The following is an 18,829-nucleotide window of genomic DNA, read 5'->3' as shown; positions in this document are numbered from 1 at the left end:
GGACAACGCTCGGTCTCACACATCTTTGATGACCCGTCAGAAGCTACGAGAGCTCGGATGGGATGTCCTATTGCACCCACCGTATAGTCCGGACCTGGCTCCAAGTAATTATCATCTCTTCCGGTCCATGTAAAACGATCTTGGTGATACTAAGTTGGCCTCAAAAGAGGCTTGTGAAAACTGGCTGTCTGAGTTTTTTTTTGCAAATAAGGAGGGGGGGTTTTATAAGGGGGGTATAATGAAGTTGCCTTTTAAATGGAAATAAGTTTGCGAACAAAACGGCGCATATTTGACTTAAATTGGATAATTTTAAGTATATTAAATAAAGCGTCAAATTTCGATCAGAAATACGACATTTCTTTTTCCCCAACCCTATATATGACATAGTAACAGTTAGACTAGAAGAAGCCCAACATAAGTAACACGAAAAGCAAAAATCAAAAAAAAAAGTAAAACTGCACCTGCACTAAATACTGGACAAATGGTATTTGTAAAAAAAAATCATGAAACCTAAGCATAAGAAAAGCATGATTAAAATAGGACAGTTTAAAATTATAAACGCCCACCAGACGCAGACGATTTACGACCTATCGACTCTGATATTTACAAAATAACTGAAAATAACAACGGACAAATTTGTATGAATGACCTTTACGATGGGCTAAATAATATGACAGAAACTACCAGAAGAGAGCGCAAATTCTTAGCGATCAAGGTATACCAAAAGAATTAATAAACGATAAATCATGAAACCAGAAATCAATTATTATTTTTCTGCATGAAAATTCCTTTCAGAACAAATAATCTAAACGGTGCCTGTCTGCGAACAAGGTTTCGGTGAGGGGTACACATTCCAGTCTTTTTTTTCCCACAAAAAGATAGAAATCGTTGTGTCAGTATTATTGAGACGACTAAAAAACAACCACCTTCTGCTGTCTGTTTTCCCTGATTTGGGAACCGCTGGCAGCAGCTTGGGTTTCATTGAGACCGACATAGCAATTTGTCTCATTATGGTTAGAGATGTCTCCAATTGAAAGACTTCTTCTCGGCTTGTGTCTGTCTGTTGTTGTCGTTCATTATCCGATTTGCTAGATTCGCTGGCAACAAAAACCGCTCGGAGACATTCGTAACCAGCAATTGTGAGCATAATGAAATTATTCGTGTATCGCTCCCTCATAAAAAAATATATCTAGATAACGACGTTTCTTGTGCAGCTATCGAGGCATGGTTAGGGGTTGCGTTGGCAATTTAATGTTTTCCGTTGGTCGTATTGAGATGTCACATGTCTGGGTCTCATTTCCTCATTTTATTTCTCACATTGGGATAGAGTTCACATCCTTAGAATAGTAACCAATGTTTCGGATGGATTAGAATGAGGTTATTGCACCCAGCGGAAGAAGATTAAATTTTTTACGGTTTTCTGCAGCAGCCTAGATGCAAGGAAGTTGAAAACTAAATGGGAAATGTTAGCATTCTGTTTTCGAGAGTAATATAACGGTGCGCTCCTATATCAATCTCAACTGTAACAACCTCGACTAGCTCGATTAGGTAGTGGTACAATAATAGTGGTACATCAAAAGAATCGTTGATAAGACAAATTTCACTGAGTCCGGAAGAACTCTCATTGACGACATTGTATACCAAGTATCGCCATGAAAAGTGTCAAATGTCGCGAACCCATCAGCATCTTCTATTGTCTTCGAGAAAAAACAAAAAAAAAGTACCAATCAGAAGTGGTCAAGTACCGCTGACAAAAGGTGCGATCAAACAACGACATAAGCCGTCTTATGTTCCGCTTTCACGACCAATAACAAGCAGTGACTAATGAGCTATTTGCAGCGCCCGAGATGTCGACAAGTAGAGACAAAACATCGGAATGTGTGTCCGCGAAATCATTTACATGATGAAATTCAAACCCACACACAAATACATGTGCAAACAAAAAGGTGATTACGGGACACAATCGCGATGATTCGCCACCCACGCGGTTTGCACGGTACAAAAAAAGGCGATAGTCATGATGGGAAAACAAGTGCCTCTTATTTTCACTTCGGTTTAGCCTTGGCGCGTTGATGAGTAATTATCAGTGGCAGCGGCGAAGAACGGGGCCGACGAAGGACTTGCTAAACTTTTTTTTCCCCACGATCGCTGGCTTTGTTTTGGGGGGCCAAAATGAACGGTGAAAGTTCACACCCGGGTCCAGGATGATATTGCGCTGGGTCGAAGCTGACTGGCTGATGCTAATGGTTTGTTAATGCGCAAAAGGTTTTTCCTCGGCGCGGTCGTGATTGCTGGTTCCCTTCTTGTGTCCAAATGTGCAAAACCGTTTTTCATCTTCACACTAATTGGTGAGTAGTGAAGAGAAGTTCGTCAAACTGACGACAAAGAGTGGGCGAAACATATTGTTTTTTTCTATTGCCTATGATCATTTCGTGAGGTCATTGATGTTGAATGTTGCCTATATAAATAGAATTTGAGATGTTCGTCTTTAACACATTGAGCCCTGAATTGTTTTTGATACGCTTTCTATTCAGCCCACATCAAGAGCATTTTCACAATTTCAGTGTCGGTCCCTGTTCCCAAAGATATTCATTGCATACAAAGAAAATATTCAAAGATTCGAATTGAATGTCCCACAGTCACACATCGTTAAACATCCGAAAACAAACCATTTTTTATATTTATGTATTTTGTAACCATAACTGTCCCGGTTATCAGAATTTTTCTATCGAAAAGTTTAACACCAGTCCCTGGGGACCGGCACGGGGCTGAACGTGTTAATCGTATGTGTTTTTTTAAGAAAATCGAACGGCTGCGGGAAATAGCTCTTACTGAGTTAGTTGGTCACCAAGTTCACTTGTACACTTAGTTACCAATCATTTGTTTTTACATAGGAATTGGTGGATGTACATCAGAGTGTCAATGAAAATGGTCATCTCTAATTTTCAAATGGATTTTCCTTAACACTAAATTCACTACGAGGGCTCAAATAACCTGTTGATGGACGGAAATTATTGGAAGTCTTTTAAGCGGTAATAGCTAAAAGCTAAGAGGATTTTATTTATTTAATAATTCATTTCATATTATTTCATTGAACTCACATTGGTTCCTAATCTGCTTATTTTCTTCTTTTCTGTAAAGCTTAGTGGCCATTATCTATTTAATAAGAAAATTCATATAATTTTCAGAATCCTGAAGTTGATGATTTACAACATACCTTACTAGTGTAGTTTCCGTGCAAATCACTAAATTTTCTATAAATATTAACAATATGTCATCTACTCTTGCTTCTCAATTTCTCACACCATTCTACAGCTTCTACTATCTGTTTTTTCTCTTATTGTTCTATCTAAGCACGGAAAGTACAACTCGTCGAAAACATTATTTCATTTTGCCGAGGGCAATGCGGATTGTTTATTATTCTCCGCAACATAACCCATTTTAAACTTTTTGTTAAATTTTCTTACAAAGAACCTTATGACATCCTCATTTTCCTACACTACTTTTTCTAAAACATACATCGAATATATTTTTCGTTATTTACTCTTCTCTTGTTGTTTTTCACAGAGAAATAAATATGTAATTTGTAATCTGTAATCTGTAACTACCGCAATGGGTCGGTTGACTCGCGCATACATTCACTTGCTACCATAAAGATGGTTCCCGGAAAGAATCGCCGAGTAAATGAAATCAACAGAAACAATCGTAGAGAAAAAAGCTTTATGTCACACAAGCTTACTAAAAATATACTGACGAAAAAAAATCGTGGTCATCGAATAAAGCAGATACAGAAAAAACATCATAAGTGTCGCCACGTGGCCTACGCCAATCATGGAAATCACCGTTTGGCTTCCGTTGTGGCACAATCGTGCTCGATGACAGTGGTATTTGAATTTTGAAGCTTTATTGTTGTTCTAAACATTATATAATCCTGGTGAGGTAATAAAGAGTTAGTTGAATTCTAAAAATCATACCATACGCGTCACGGTACTTACCAACCAATCGGTCGCTTTCGCGCTTATTTTGTACCCCGAGAATACAATAGGTATTAACCCTTTGCGGTCGGAATTAATTTCCCTTGAAAAAGATCCGCCTCTTTCTACGCTAATAATATTTTGTTTTCACCGAGTACTGTTACATATCAAACGTAGAAATTCCATATAAATACAGTATCGAACAAAAAAAAATGCACCAAGCTATATGGCGGTTCTCAATTCCCATTTGCTCTATTAATTCAGAACAAATCTCAATGAATCTTTTGCTTTATGATGGCTGGCTATTTGAGTAATTTGGCGACGCACAAAAATTGTACTGATACAACCATCACTTCAAGAAGGGGAAGCAAAACTCATACTTTTCAAAAATCGTGGCCAAAACAGAAGCACCAAACCTAATAATGCACAGCAGACACTTCATAGTTTACTGAAATCATTTCATTTGTCATACATTGCCTCAGTTAAGTTAAGTATTTCGTTGTGTATCCATTTGATGCAATAACTGCAGCACATCGAGCTGGCATTGAATAGATCAAAGCAATAAGACGACCGATTGATATTTTGGATCATTCTTGCTCGATTCCTGCCATAAAACCGTCTAGATTTATGAGCGTTCGAACACGTATAAGCTCCTCCCATAAATGATCAATCGGATTTAAGTCCAACGATTCTGATGGCTACTTCAAAACTGGGCACATTTTTCCTCGAGAACCATGATTGTTGGCACAGCCGACAAGACTTCGGACCACCGTTTAGCAAACTCGTTTGGAGGTTATTTTGAGTTGCTTTTAAGCTGTAATTTTTATTTGGTTTTAATATAATTCATGTTTAATTTATAAATAATTACGTTTTTAGTCCTGCTTGTGTTAGATAATCTGCTGTCCAACGAAAGGTGCTAATATTTGTATTTTAACTAGATTTGAACTGTGCTGCTTTTAATTATACGTCCAATGTGTTCCTTTGTGATTTGTTGTTTGTCTGAATGTTTACATGTTATTTTTTAGATATTTTAGTATTCGTATGTGTGAGTGAGTGTTTGACAATTGTGTGTTCATGATCTGTCAATCTATTGTTTTTCCGTCTGCAATGTCTTCAGTCATGGGTTCCTGTAACGCTGGATAACCCACTGGTGATTTGTGCTCGGTGCTGTTCGGAACATCCCCCGACCCGTATTGCTGCGAGTTCACTCCAGTTGTACCTGCTACTTCCAGAACTGCCATTTTGACCACTGGCCGATGCATGACTCCCGAAGTTGTCTTCACTACCACACTGCGTACTCGACCATCTCGACCTGGGAATACTCGTAGTACACGTCCTCGCAGCCACCCGTTACGAAGATGTTCTTCAACTAGGACTACGAGATCCCCCACCTGAATTGGTCGGCAGTCGTTGAACCACTTCGTCCGCTTGGTAATTGTTGGGAGGTACTCCTTCACCCAACGACTCCAGAACTGGTCTAAAAGTTGTTGGCATGTGCTCCAGGTTGAGTATGCTCCCAACTTCTCGTCGTCGATGAAGTGCCTCGTTGGTTGATTTACTCCACTAGTACTCAGCATCAAGAAGCAGTTCGGTGTCAGTGCTTCGTGCGCCTCTGATTCTATTGGTAAATAGGTAAGTGGCCGCGAATTCACGATCGACTCTGCCTCGACCAACAATGTCAAAAACATTTCATCGTTCGGCTTACGAATTGTAGACAACGAAGCCAAAGCACTCTTGATTGACCGGACCATGCGTTCCCAACACCCCCCCATATCCGGTGAAAGCGGAGGGGTTGAAACGCTACTGCGTTGCTGTTCTAGTGAACGTTGAAGCCAGACTTGTGTACATTTGCTGCAACTCCTTCTTCAACTCGTTGTTTGCACCAACAAAGTTGGTTCCCTGATCGCTAAATATTTCGGCAGGAGCCCCCCTCCTGTCGATGAATCTCCGAATTGCCAGTTTAAAGGACTCCGTGGACAAGCTGTGCGACACCTCTAAATGCACAGCACGTATAGTGAGGCAAGTAAATATCGCCACCCACCGCTTCACATCACTGCGTCCTTGTCTGATTAACATTGGTCCAAAGTAGTTCACGCCAACGAAAGAAAATGGACGAATGTAGGATGTGGTCCTCTCTGGGGCAAGGGAGCCATCCTAGGTACTGCAGGGACCGCTTTGTAGATCTTACACCATTGGCAAAGTTTTCTGACCTGCCGAAACGCCGCTCTCATTTCTGATACGTGGAATCTCTGACGCATCTCGTTCACTGCTGTCTCTGCGATCCGATGTTTGAGTTGACGATGGTACCAATTTATCAGCAACTGAGTTCCATAGTGGCCTTTCGGAAGGATTACAGGAAACTTGAAGTCTGTTGACAAGTACTCGGAAATCGAAGCTCTACTGTCCATACGAATGACACTGTGCTTATCCAGGAAAGGTGATAACTTGCGAAGCTTGCTCGTTTTCTCCAAACCTAGTTGCTGTTCCATCGGTAGCTGTTTATTTCTAATGAGTGTGATGATTTCATCTCCGTAAGCCTCTTGCTGGATTTGCTTAAAAATCTCTGACTCTGCCTTTCGTAACTCGTCCTGATTCAACCAATTCGTCGTTCCTGCAGTTTGCTTTTTGACTCTGCGGCGCAGCTTCCAAAGATGTCTGAGAACATACGCTACAGCTCGCACCAAGCGTTCCCATATTGAGAACCTTCCGAACACGATCAGCTGCTCAACTATTGCAATTTGATGGTGAATGTGGATGGAGCGAAGCTCTTCTGGTGTCTCTGTAACACGTAGATCTTGATGAGGCCATAGATCAGGATGCTGATAGAGAAAAGCTGGTGCTTGGAACCAGCGACTACTGTTGTTGATAGAAGGTCCCTTGCCCCACTTCGTTGCTTCGTCCGCTACGTTCCAACGAGAAGGAATCCATCGCCACTCGTCTACCTGAGAATTCTCAAGAATCTCAGTCACCCGGAAAGCAACAAACTGTCGATATTTTCTCTGGTCTGAACGTATCCACGAAAGTGCGGTGCTGGAGTCGCTCCAAAATACTCTGCGTGTAATAGCTAGGGTGTGGTATTCTTCGACCGATTTGGCAAGTTTCACCCCAAGAACGGCCGCCATTAATTCCAATCTAGGAATCGATATGGGCTTTAGTGGAGCAACCTTTGTCTTCGCTGATACAAGAACGCAGCGAACTGTTTGTTGTTCGATGATCCGGAAATATGCGACAGCGGCAAAGGCCTCCTCACTGGCATCCACGAAAATATGCAGCTCAAGTGAACGATAGATCTCACTTGAACTGCCAGGAAAGTAACTTCGGGGTATTTGTATTTGCTCAAGTTGCTGCAACAGGGTCAACCAGCGCTCCCATTGACTAACTAGCTCATCGGGTATACGCTCGTCCCATCCGATTTTCGAACGCCAGATGTTCTGAATGAGCATTTTTCCGTGGACCACAAAAACAGCTACCAATCCTAAGGGATCAAATATGCTCATCACGATCCGAAGGGTCTGTTTCTTGGTTGGAATGTATTTACCCTGGATCAGCGGTAGCATTTCTTCGCGAAACAACCCTTGGAACACGAAAATATCTGGATCTGGTTTCCAAATCATGCCGAGAACTCGTTCACTAGTAGTTGACTTGGTCGCTGCGAAGTACTTCGACGTTTCCACGTTCCTTTCCCCGACCCGTGTTAGAAAGTCGCTGGAGTTCGAGAGCCAGTTACGGATATGGAAGCCAGCTTTTGAGTGGATTTCCTTCACTTGTTGCGCAATTTGTACCGCCTCCTTCATCGTGTCTACACCGTACAAAAAATCATCCACATAGTGATGTTTTAAGATCGCTTCAGCCGCTTGTGGAAACTGCTTAGAAAATTCTTGAGCGTTTCGATTTTTTATGAATTGTGCTGCGGATGGGGAGCACGTAGATCCAAACGTCGCCACTTTCATTGCGAAAACCTCAAATTGTTTCGACGGATGATCTCTCCAAAGAAACAGCTGCGCCGATCGATCTTCCGGTTGTATCAATATTTGGTGGAACATTTCCGAAATATCCGCTGTGATGGCGACTTGGAACTGTCGGAATGGACAAAGTACAGCGGGAAGCGGAGTAAGGAGATCAGGACCAGCTAGTAGATTGGAGTTCAATGACTGACCCTGGACCTTGGCTGCAGCATCCCACACTAAACGTAATTTGTTTGGCTTTCTTGGATTGATTACGACGTTCAACGGTAAGAACCAAGTCCTATTCGCGTCTAATGCGGCTAGTCCCACCTGGCTGAGTTTGTAGGCATATTCTTTGGATTGATACTCCTTCATCTGCTCTCGCAATTTGTCGTAAAGCTCTGGTTTGGACGCCAAGCGACGTTCAAGGCACTGGAGTCTTCTTTCCGCCATTGGTCTGCTGTTTGGAAACTGAATATAGTCGTGTTTCCACAGCAAGCCCGTCTGAAATCTCCCCGTAGGTGTTCGAACCGTAGTGCGCACAAGTATTGCACGTGCACGAATGTCATCGTCGCTTTCTACGATCGGTGAAATTGAACCAACGCTTTCCAAAGCGAAAAAGTCCTTCACGAGATCATGGAGCTCCTTATCGGGCGAACGAGCACAGATGTGAAACTGTAACTGGACCTTAGAATCAGGACCAGCGTTGATGGCTCCATAAACCGTCCAACCTAACCGAGTTTTGGAAGCAATCGGTTCATTTCTGGAACCTTCACGACGTTTCCGAGATGTTTTTAAATATGAGTTGTCTAAACCAATTAAAATGGTGGGAACTGCACTTTTATAGTTACGGACTGGTAACCCACGAAGATGAGAAAATTGTTGACTGATTTCCGAATAATTCAATGACTGAACTGGTAGATTCATTTTTTCAACTGTGTGGATCCTTCTTAATGGATGCCGTTTAGTATGCCCATCACCAGAGATTTCCAGATTAATCAGTTGTGACTCGTTTTCTGTACGTTCGATGTCATTTGTCCACTGAAGACAGAGTGGATTTACGTCGCCTCTCACTCCCAATTTCTTTGCGATGTGGGATTCCACCAGTGTGGTGGATGAACCGTCATCTAGGAACGCATATGTATCAATGACTTTGCCATTCCCATGCAGTGTTACAGGCAGTATCCGGAAAAGGATAGTTGGTTGGAGTTTGCGATGCACAGTAACCATACTAGTTGTCTTCGGAACTTCAACGATCTGTGACACCAGTGGCTTTCCAGGATGAAGAAGTTTATGGTGACGTTCCTCACATCCAATCTCACCGCAAGTGGACGCTTTACACGGAAATTTTCCATGAGATACCAGACAACGGCGGCATAAATGTTGCTCTTGGGCGAGTTTCCATCGGTCGTTCAAGGTCATATTTCGGAAAGTGTAGCAGTCCTTAGCCTTATGCCCTTCCTTTTGGCAGACTGGACACGGCTTCGGTGTAACTCCTTTGTGGTTGACTATGCTGATATTCGGCTTATCCTTCGAAATGTCTGTAGCGTGTGCGTTCACGTACAACTTTTCTTTGGGTTTGGGTTTCTCGTGCCTGCTCACGCGATGCTCATCGGCTTCGTAAGTGAAGGTGACGTCACTGACTGCCGTTACTATGTCGTCCATATAGCTACCGAACGTAGTGAGATCTACGACTCGTTGTTGTCGCTTGAAGAGGGACCAATTTAATTTTATGTTCGCAGGCAATTTGTTCACCAGTTCCTGTAAAAGCATGGGGTTCGACAGGTGATCGTTAAGCCCAGCTGCTCGAAGATGTCCGCAAAGATTCTTGCAGGCCAGCCCAAAGCTTATCAACGTGTCCAATTTCTCGGGTTTAGGCGTTGGGGTTGCTCGTATCTTAGCTAACAACGAACTGATGATCAAATCTGGACGCCCATACAATGTTCTCAGTGTATCGATGATCGAAGGTACTGACGACGGAAGCATCAGATAACTCCGGACCGCTTCCAATGCGTTTCCCTTAAGGCAACGTTGAAGACGCATCAAATTCTCTCCATCTGAATATCCACACATCTCTGTAGAATTCTGAAAGCTGCTCAGAAACAACGGCCACTCGACTGGAATCGCCCGAAAAGATAGGAAGTTCTCTGGGAACGACTTGTCTGGCAGAGAGTTGTTGTGAACTGGGACCACAGAATAACTGTCTCGAAACGGTGGCGGGATTGGAAATAGGTGCGATAACCATCGGTGAAACGATTGGTGATAAACAAGCGGACACTGTATTTGCGGAGGGGGGTGGAATGCGATGCTGCGGAGTACTCATAAGCGACGGAACGAACGACAAGGACCGGTCGAAGTGGGAGGTGCATTATAATTTATTGATTCAACTGGCATTGTACACGGCGGGGTTTTATCGAAAATTGAAATGCTTGTTGTATTCGTTAACACACCTCTCTTGATAGTGTCTACTGGCTTTGAGCACGTCTGACTTACCGAACTGCTAACAAGTTCATTACCCTTGTACTTTGGAAACTCATACTCAGGAATTCTGTTGCTAACAATCTGCGATGCCGACAGATTGGGTGCTGTGACTGGTAGTGTGTTCTGAGGTGGCTCTTTCGCCAGCTGCAGCTGTAGACCATCCATTCGTTTTCGCAGCTCAAACAGTTGCTGCATCAGATCATCGGGATGCTGCGTTGCAGAGATAGAAAAATCCACCTGGGGATTCTGCCGGAACGGGTAGTTGTCTAATCCTCCAATGGCTTCACTTTGTAAACCACTAGCGTTGGTTGTGTTGGAAAGCTGCATACCCATATTGCGAGGAACAGACACTCGAGTATTGGCTGAAGCTATATTGTTGCATACGGTACTGATTGGATTAAGAACGGTGGGCTGCAACTGCACATTTTGTACGGTGAGCTCGGATGTGATTGGCATCACTTGCGGTGCTGGTACTGAAAGAATTTGTTTCGGTAGGGTTCCGGTCCGAGACGGAATACTAGTGGGGATTGGTAACCCGGTACTGACACTCGTAGTCGGGACTAACTGCTGAACCCATTCCTGTATCCTTTGTGTATTGCGACGCGATCGACGACTTCTGACACTCCCGTTTTCCTCTTCGTCCAGTTGAGCTTAGAGAACATCGTACTTTTGGGCGAGATACCTTTTCTCCACCTCCTTTTCCTCCTCCAGACGTTGAAGCTCAAGCACTGCTCTGGCTCTGGCACTCGCTGTTGATCGACTGGATCTTGAGCTTGCGACACTTGGGAGCTGTACAGCCGGCGGGATGCAGGCCGCACACACGAAATGTCGATCTTCCGCTTCAATGCTAGTTGTCACGTTAGCACAAGTGTAGTGGTAGTATCGGGTGCAGCGCTCGCATTGTACCATGTTCGCTTCAGCTTCATCCGGACGACCACACGAGCATCGTTCATCGGCAGCTGGAACCGGATTCGAACAAGCGGGAGCGTTCTTCGACCATGGCATCTAGCAAGTTTTTCGCTTAAAAACCTTAAAAGTTTGTTGGCACAGCCGACAAGACTTCGGACCACCTTTTAGCAAACTCGTTTGGAGGTTATTTTGAGTTGCTTTTAAGCTGTAATTTTTATTTGGTTTTAATATAATTCATGTTTAATTTATAAATAATTACGTTTTTAATCCTGCTTGTGTTAGATAATCTGCTGTCCAACGAAAGGTGCTAATATTTGTATTTTAACTAGATTTGAACTGTGCTGCTTTTAATTATACGTCCAATGTGTTCCTTTGTGATTTGTTGTTTGTCTGAATGTTTACATGTTATTTTTTAGATATTTTAGTATTCGTATGTGTGAGTGAGTGTTTGACAATTGTGTGTTCATCATCTGTCAATCTATTGTTTTTCCGTCTGCAATGTCTTCAGTCATGGGTTCCTGTAACGCTGGATAACCCACTGGTGATTTGTGCTCGGTGCTGTTCGGAACAATGATTTTACCAACCTTCTTGCCGTTGTCTTGCTGAAAAGTCCATCCTAGTGGAATGTGTTCATTGGCATATGGAAGCATTGTAGTGTCTAACAATTCCTTGTACACAAGAGTAATCATGATGGCTTGAATTCGACGTATTGGACCGACACCGTTTCGACCGAAACAACCTAAATATATTGTAATTATTTTTCTCAATTTTAAAACTCATGTATATGAATATTTATCCCAGATCATGACACTTCCACCGCCATGTTTAACCGTTGGAACCTGGTATCTTGGATTATATCGTTGTATATATAGTCTTCGAATGTATCTGATGTCGTCCGATGAAAATATATTTAATTTACTTTCGTCAGATCACTGTACTTTCTCCCAATCGGACTTGGACCATGTTCTAATCGTCTGGCAAAACTCGATCGAGCCTTCCAGTTCTTGATGGATATCACTGGCTTCTTTGCAAGTCGATGAGCAAAAATATTCATCTCACAGATACGGCGACAGACAGTCCGGGAACATAGGTTGAGCTGTAGATGCTGTGCAGCATATCGAGTAATGTCTGTTTTAGTCTCCTGTGGGTCATTTTTGATGGCCCGAACCATTGCTGTGTACCCTCTTTTCGTCGATTTTCTTTTCTACCGAGTCTCAGTCCAAAAACTTTTTATAAGTTCTCCCTATTGTCGTGTAGCTAACACCAACCGGTTCAACAACCTCCCGGTTTGTTATTCCAGAACGTTTTGACCTGACGACGGCATTGCGAGCATCGGTGCTCAATGATTTCTTCATCACAGGTAGTTATGAACTATATAACAACAAAACATAACTTTCTGAGCCAATTAAGAAATAAAACAGGAGAAGGGTCTGAACCTAGGGACACGGACGGAAGTTTTACGTAGGACTGTAATTGTTCAGAGCAGTTGTTTTTCTAAATGTAATTCTTTTCATTGTTCAGAAATCGGTGAGTTTAACTCTTTTGAAACTCCAAATAGTAGCCCTGAAAAGGACCGCTCATTATACACTGCGTTTCACAACTATAGAACTACTCATTTTTTTTAAGTTTCCAAAGATATGTAAGAAGTCGGTTGAATTAAAGTATATAGTGTAGAAACCAATAACTATCTTCATTTATAAGACTGGCTATAACAACTTTATTGTTGTGTTCATGCGCGAAACATTAAAAAATCTAAAATTCCAGTGTTACCCAAATGTAGAACCAGATGGAAAGACTCTCACTCTCTTACAAAATAAACATCAATTTCACATGAATTATAATACGTTTCTAATTTGTAGGTCATCCTTAGTTCTCAATCACTTCAAATAACCCATTCGGGGTGGTTCCGATCAAGCTGGGCCATGTTGTAGAGGATACTGCTCGTTTATGCATTTCACATCACTCATACTAACCGTGGCCGTGGAGTTGCCGGCCTAGAATAGCACTTCGGGTCTTGGTCCCTGTCCCTGTCGTATGAGGCGACTAATCGGGTGACAACGCGAGTAAGGGCGCGGTAAAGCCTATTGGAGATTGCACGGGGGAAATACCGTGTACAGGAGCCACGAAAGGAGTGCCAAGCACATCAGGATTGACGCCAGTAAGATCCTGATTACGACATACTGGTTACGACATAGAAAACGGACACGATACGGAAACGATTTCAACACGACGCTAAAGGCTGACAGTCGTACTATCCTGTTCCCTGAGTAAGGAAGGGTGACACCGTCCTGAAATGGCGTTTGGGCTAATAGTGCGGTTGCCCCCGTCCCGGTAATAACTTGGCAAGTCTTCGGGTACGTTCGATGCTCGTCTAGGCCCAGGCACTAGGTACTAGGCGTCAGATGTCACATTCCTGACTTGCGCTGATCTGGCTCTGAACACGGTCCCCATGAAGGACCGTGTCAACCCCTGCATGGCCTCACTGCTTGCATAGATAACCATGGGATCACTGGTAGCGACTATGTACAACGAGCGGAGATAGCGGCCCGAAGTTGGGACCCAGAAAAATATGAATAGTTGCAATAACACACCAACAAACGATGGAGAGGAGAATGTGTTCGCGAGAAGCGGACGAATGCTGAGGTCACCTGTCACTCGAGTAGCCACAACGAGTACAAGCAACACAAAACCACAAGAAGTGTTTGCCGCCCAAGCATTCCAAGGAGATCTTGGCTCCGTACAGAGCCAGTTGTTTACGCTGACCTCAAGCGCATCCCAAGAAGGGCAACTTGGGAGGCTCAGCATCACGGACGTTAGGAAAAAGGTCAACGAACTTTACGAGTTCGTAAAGGACAAAAACAATGTCCACTTAAAAATAAAACATCTGGTGACGAGCATCAGATCGGTCGTCATGGTTGCTGAACGCGAGCATAAGGAGCTGCAGATGAGAGCAGAGGGTGCTGAAAAGGCTCTGCTCGAGGCGAATGAGAAACCCGTCGAGATACTTGAGACGCCGAAGGGTCCTCTGAACACACGATCGGACAAGCGAAGGAGGAACACCCCAGGAGAAGAAGAAGAGCTGAAAAAGGCCAAGAACGATCTGAGTAACGCGAAAGGAGGTGAAAGCAGTGAATGGCGTACTGTCGATAACCAGGCAGAAAAACGCAAAAAACAGAAGGAGAAGAAGAAAAAAGTTGAGCAGGAAAAGAAGAAACTCGGACCTCGAGTGGAGCGAATCAAGGGCGATGCTTTGATCGTTGAAGTGTCAGCAGGAGTATCGTATGCAGCTATCCTTCGGAAAGTGAGAGACGATCCGGAGTTGCAGACACTGGGCGAGAACGTCGTGAAAACTAGGCGCACGCAGAAAGGCGAGATGCTCTTCGAGCTTAAAAAAGATCCAGCGGTTAAGAGCTCCGCTTTCAAACAACTCATTGAGAAGTCACTAGGGGAGGAGGCGAAGGTGAGAGCTCTCTCTCAGGAATTAACCATCGAGTGCCGGTATCTGGACGAGATCACGACTGTTGAGGAATTGAGAACTGCGTTACAGTCACAATGTGACCTTGGCGATGTGCCAATGACAATCCGGCTGAGAAAGGCATACGGTGGGACACAAACGGCCTCGATACGGCTCTCGAAACAAGCTGCGAATAAACTGGTGGAGAAGGGTAAAATAAAAGTGGGGTGGTCCGTGTGCCCGATGAAAGCTCCCCCTCGTATGGCCAAGCAAATGGAGAGATGCTTTCAATGCATGGGCTTCGGTCACCAGGCGAAAAACTGCGGTGGTCCTGACAGATCGAAATTGTGCAGGAAGTGCGGGACGGAAGGTCACGTTGCTAGAGACTGCACCAAGCAACCGAGGTGCATGTTGTGCAAGGAGGAGGACGGAAACGACCACGTCACAGGTAGCTTCAAATGTCCGGCGTACAAAAAGGCGATTGCGGGTTCGCAGTAATGGAGGTTACCTAGCTCAACCTCAATCATTGCGACATAGCACAGCAATTGTTGTGGCAGTCAACAACTGAAACTAAATGCGACGTTGCAATGATCGCAGAACCGTACCGAGTTCCTCGCGATAACGGAAAATGGGTGGTGGATAAAGCAGGGATGGCTGCAATACTTGTGATGGGAAGGTACCCCATCCAAGAAGTGGTGGAAAGCTCACAGGAAGGTTTCGTGATCGTCAAAATCAACGGAATCTTCATGTGTAGTTGCTATGCACACCCAAGATGGTCAGCGGAGCAGTTTCACGAGATGTTGGACGTACTCACGGATAAGGTCAGCGGCCGCAAACCAGTCATCATCGGAGGAGACTTCAACGCCTGGGCTGAGGAGTGGGGAAGCAGATGCACCAACGCCAGGGGGTACAGCCTACTAGAAGCCTTCGCAAAACTAGACGTCACACTTCTGAACGAAGGCACTAGCAGCACCTTTCGAAGGGACGGCCGCGAATCCATCATCGATGTAACTTTCTGCAGTCCATCACTGGCGGCTAATACGAAGTGGAGAGTGTCGGAGGGATACACACACAGCGACCACCAGGCAATCCTGTATAGTGTCGGCCAACGGAATCCCGCAGCGGTACGGGATACAAAAACCTTTGAGCGGAAGTGGAGGACAAAGGTTTTTGACAAGGAGCTTTTCGTCGAAGCACTACGCATAGACAGCAGAACTCTTAATCTGAGCGCCGACGGGCTGACAGGAACATTGGTGAGGGCATGCGATACAGCGATGCCGAGAAGACTGAACCCGACGAATGAACGACGTCCAGCCTACTGGTGGAACGAGACACTCAGCATCCTCCGCGCTAACTGTCTACGAGCCAGAAGAAGAGTCCAGAGGGCACGAACCGATGTAGAGAGAGAGGAGCACCGCGCGTCTTTCCGAGCGACCAGAGCCGCCTTGAAACGAGAGATACGTAGGAGCAAATCGAACTGCTATAGGGAGCTGTGTCGAGACGTCGACGCAAATCCTTGGGGTGAAGCATATCGAATCGTGATGGCGAAATTCCGTAGTTCAACGACTCCCATGGAATTATGTCCGGAAAAACTCGAGGTCATTGTGAATGGACTCTTTCCGCAGCACGACCCACCGACGTGGCCACCCACACTGTACGGTGAGGACGAAGCAGAGAACGCACATGTCACCAACGAAGAACTCATCGCGGTGGCAAAAGGTCTAAAGTTGAAAAAAGCACCCGGCCCCGACGGAATCCCCAATGTGGCCCTGAAATCGGCGATCCTTGCTTTCCCCGACATGTTCAGGGTGGTGCTGCAGAAATGCCTGGATGACGGTCTCTTCCCTGCGGAATGGAAGATACAAAAGTTGGTGCTGCTCCCGAAACCAGGAAAGCCACCTGGAGATCCAGCGTCGTATAGGCCTATTTGTTTGTTGGATACTTTGGGAAAGCTCTTGGAAAGGGTTATTCTCAACAGACTGGTGAAATGCACGGAGGATGACCACGGATTGTCGAAAATGCAGTTCGGGTTCCGGAAAGGAAAGTCGACAGTGGACGCTATTCGGACAGTTATCGAGAAAGCTCAGGTCTCGCTTAAACAAAAACGAAGAGGCGACCGTTACTGCGCGGTGATTTTGATTGACGTGAAGAACGCCTTCAATAGTGCCAGCTGGGAGGCCATCGCCGAGGCGCTACACAGATTGAAGGTCCCTAGCTACCTGTACAGGATACTGAGGAGTTATTTCCAGAATCGGATCCTGGTATACAACACAGACAGGGGACAGATAGTGAAGAATATCTCGGCGGGAGTTCCACAAGGCTCCATCCTAGGTCCTACGCTTTGGAACACGATGTACGATGGTGTTCTAAGGCTGAAGCTACCCAGAGGTGTGGAGATCGTGGGCTTCGCGGACGACATCGTAACAACGGTAATCGGCGAGACGCTTCAGGAGGTGGAAATGTTGGCGACTGAGGCTGTAGACATGATCGGTAGTTGGATGGACAGCGTAAAGCTCCAGATGGCACATCACAAAACCGAGGTGCTGTTAGTGAGCAATTGTAAGGCAGTGCTGCGGGCAGAGGTATCGGTCGGAGGACATACCATCGTTTCGAAGCGGGCGGTGAAGTACCTCGGAGTCATGATCGACGACCGGCTGAACTTCAACCAGCACGTCGACTATGCATGTGGGAAGGCGTCAAAGGCCATCAACGTGGTGGCGAGGATCATGCCAAATAGCTTTGGCCCAAGCAGCAGCAAGAGGCGTCTCTTGGCAAGTGTATCTTCGTCGATACTGAGGTATGGTGGCCCTGCCTGGTTGGCGGCTCTGGAAACCCACCGAAATCGGAGGAAGCTGAACAGCACATTCCGACTCATGGCCATGCGAGTCGTAAGTGCTTATAGGACCATTTCGACAGAAGCTGTGTGTGTAATCGCCGGAATGATTCCCATCTGCATCACTCTGGCGGAAGATAGCGAGTGCTACAAGCGACGGGAAAGCAGAGGTATCCGGAAATTGATGAGAGCGGAGTCGTTGGACAAATGGCAGTATGAATGGGATACGGCAGAAAATGGTAGATGGACGTACAGGCTGATACCGGTACTTTCGACCTGGTTGAACAGGAAACACGGTGAAGTTAACTTTTACTTGACGCAGTTTCTGTCTGGGCATGGCTGTTTCAGGCAATATCTACACCGGTTCGGGCACGCAGTTTCACCCCTCTGTCCGGAGTGTGGAGATATGGAGGAAACACCGGAGCACGTCGTTTTTGTCTGTCCCAGGTTCACCGAAAGGCGCGAGGGGCTGCCTGCACTTCATGTCGAGAATATTGTGGAGGAGATGTGTCGCGACGAGATGATCTGGAATGCCGTGAGCAGTGCAATCACACAAATCATGTCGGAGCTGCAGCGAAGGTGGAGGGCTGACCAAAGTGCTGACAACGTCCGACGGTGAAAGGTGAACAACGGCGACGGCTGTTGCAAGAGATGGTACCTCACGAGAGTAGCTGTGACGGGGTGCGCGTTGTGTTGGAGGGCACCACCTAATCGGCTCTCCGCTGGGAAGAGAAATCCTGCGAGGGTGACTGTGACGGGGCGCGCGTCAAGTTGGAGGGCGCTTCCTAATCGGTGCACGTCTCGACAGGTAAACGGATACTGCCGCGGAGAACAGCAAAAGGCCTACCTGACAACGCCTGATCGTGGCCTGGATGGAGGAACACCGCGAACATTTCGAAGGAACGAGCATCAAGGATGAAGCCACGATCAAAATGGTGAATACCCCACGAGAGTAGCTGTGACGGAGTGCGCGTCAGGTTGGAGGGCACTGCCTAATCGGCGCTCCGTTGGGAAGAGAAATCCTGCGAGGGTGACTGTGACGGGGCGCGCGTCAAGTTGGAGGGCGCTTCCTAATCGGTTCACGTCTCGACAGGTGAGAAACCCCGCGAGGGTGGCTGTGACGGGTTGCGCGTCAAGTAGGAGGGCAATTCCTAATCGGTTCACGTCTCGACGGGTAAATTCAAAATGCCTGCGAAGAGGACATCAGCGCAGTGGAATTAATAACGAATGGAAA

The 18,829-nt window shown here is 45.5% G+C and overlaps 3 protein-coding genes across 8 annotated transcripts in view; 1 reads left to right on the top strand and 2 right to left on the bottom strand.

Moving 5' to 3' along the window:
• LOC129764389 (RING finger protein nhl-1) overlaps positions 1 to 18,829 on the top strand; it is a 176,365-nt gene that overhangs the window by 22,428 nt on the left and 135,108 nt on the right. The gene's annotated exons all lie outside the window — the stretch shown is intronic.
• Positions 5,057 to 5,725, bottom strand: LOC129767093 (uncharacterized). The gene has a single exon (XM_055767713.1). It carries the CDS (start codon positions 5,723 to 5,725, stop codon positions 5,057 to 5,059), a length of 669 nt encoding a protein of 222 aa, XP_055623688.1.
• Positions 6,065 to 10,976, bottom strand: LOC129767092 (uncharacterized). Its single transcript, XM_055767712.1, has 3 exons — positions 10,946 to 10,976; positions 10,412 to 10,872; positions 6,065 to 9,937 (listed from the first exon to the last, which is right to left on the bottom strand). The coding sequence occupies exons 1-3, from the start codon at positions 10,974 to 10,976 to the stop codon at positions 6,065 to 6,067; spliced, it is 4,365 nt and encodes a 1,454-aa protein (XP_055623687.1).

Source organism: Toxorhynchites rutilus, chromosome 2, assembly GCF_029784135.1.
Source record: "Toxorhynchites rutilus septentrionalis strain SRP chromosome 2, ASM2978413v1, whole genome shotgun sequence".
NCBI classification, from domain to species: Eukaryota; Metazoa; Arthropoda; class Insecta; order Diptera; family Culicidae; genus Toxorhynchites; species Toxorhynchites rutilus.
Note: the sequence above shows the minus strand (reverse complement) of the source record. Positions and strands in the feature narration are given on the sequence as shown.

Coding starts and splice junctions, on each gene's coding strand:
- LOC129767093 (XM_055767713.1), bottom strand. CDS start 5,725: ATGGTCCGGTCAATCAAGAGTGCTTTGGCTTCGTTGTCTACAATTCGT.
- LOC129767092 (XM_055767712.1), bottom strand. CDS start 10,976: ATGGGTTCAGCAGTTAGTCCCGACTACGAGT. Junction 10,873..10,945: donor AGTTAGTCCCGACTACGAGT/GTCAGTACCGGG, acceptor AAATTCTTTCAG/TACCAGCACCGCAAGTGATG. Junction 9,938..10,411: donor ATGAACTTGTTAGCAGTTCG/GTAAGTCAGACG, acceptor CGTTGCCTTAAG/GGAAACGCATTGGAAGCGGT.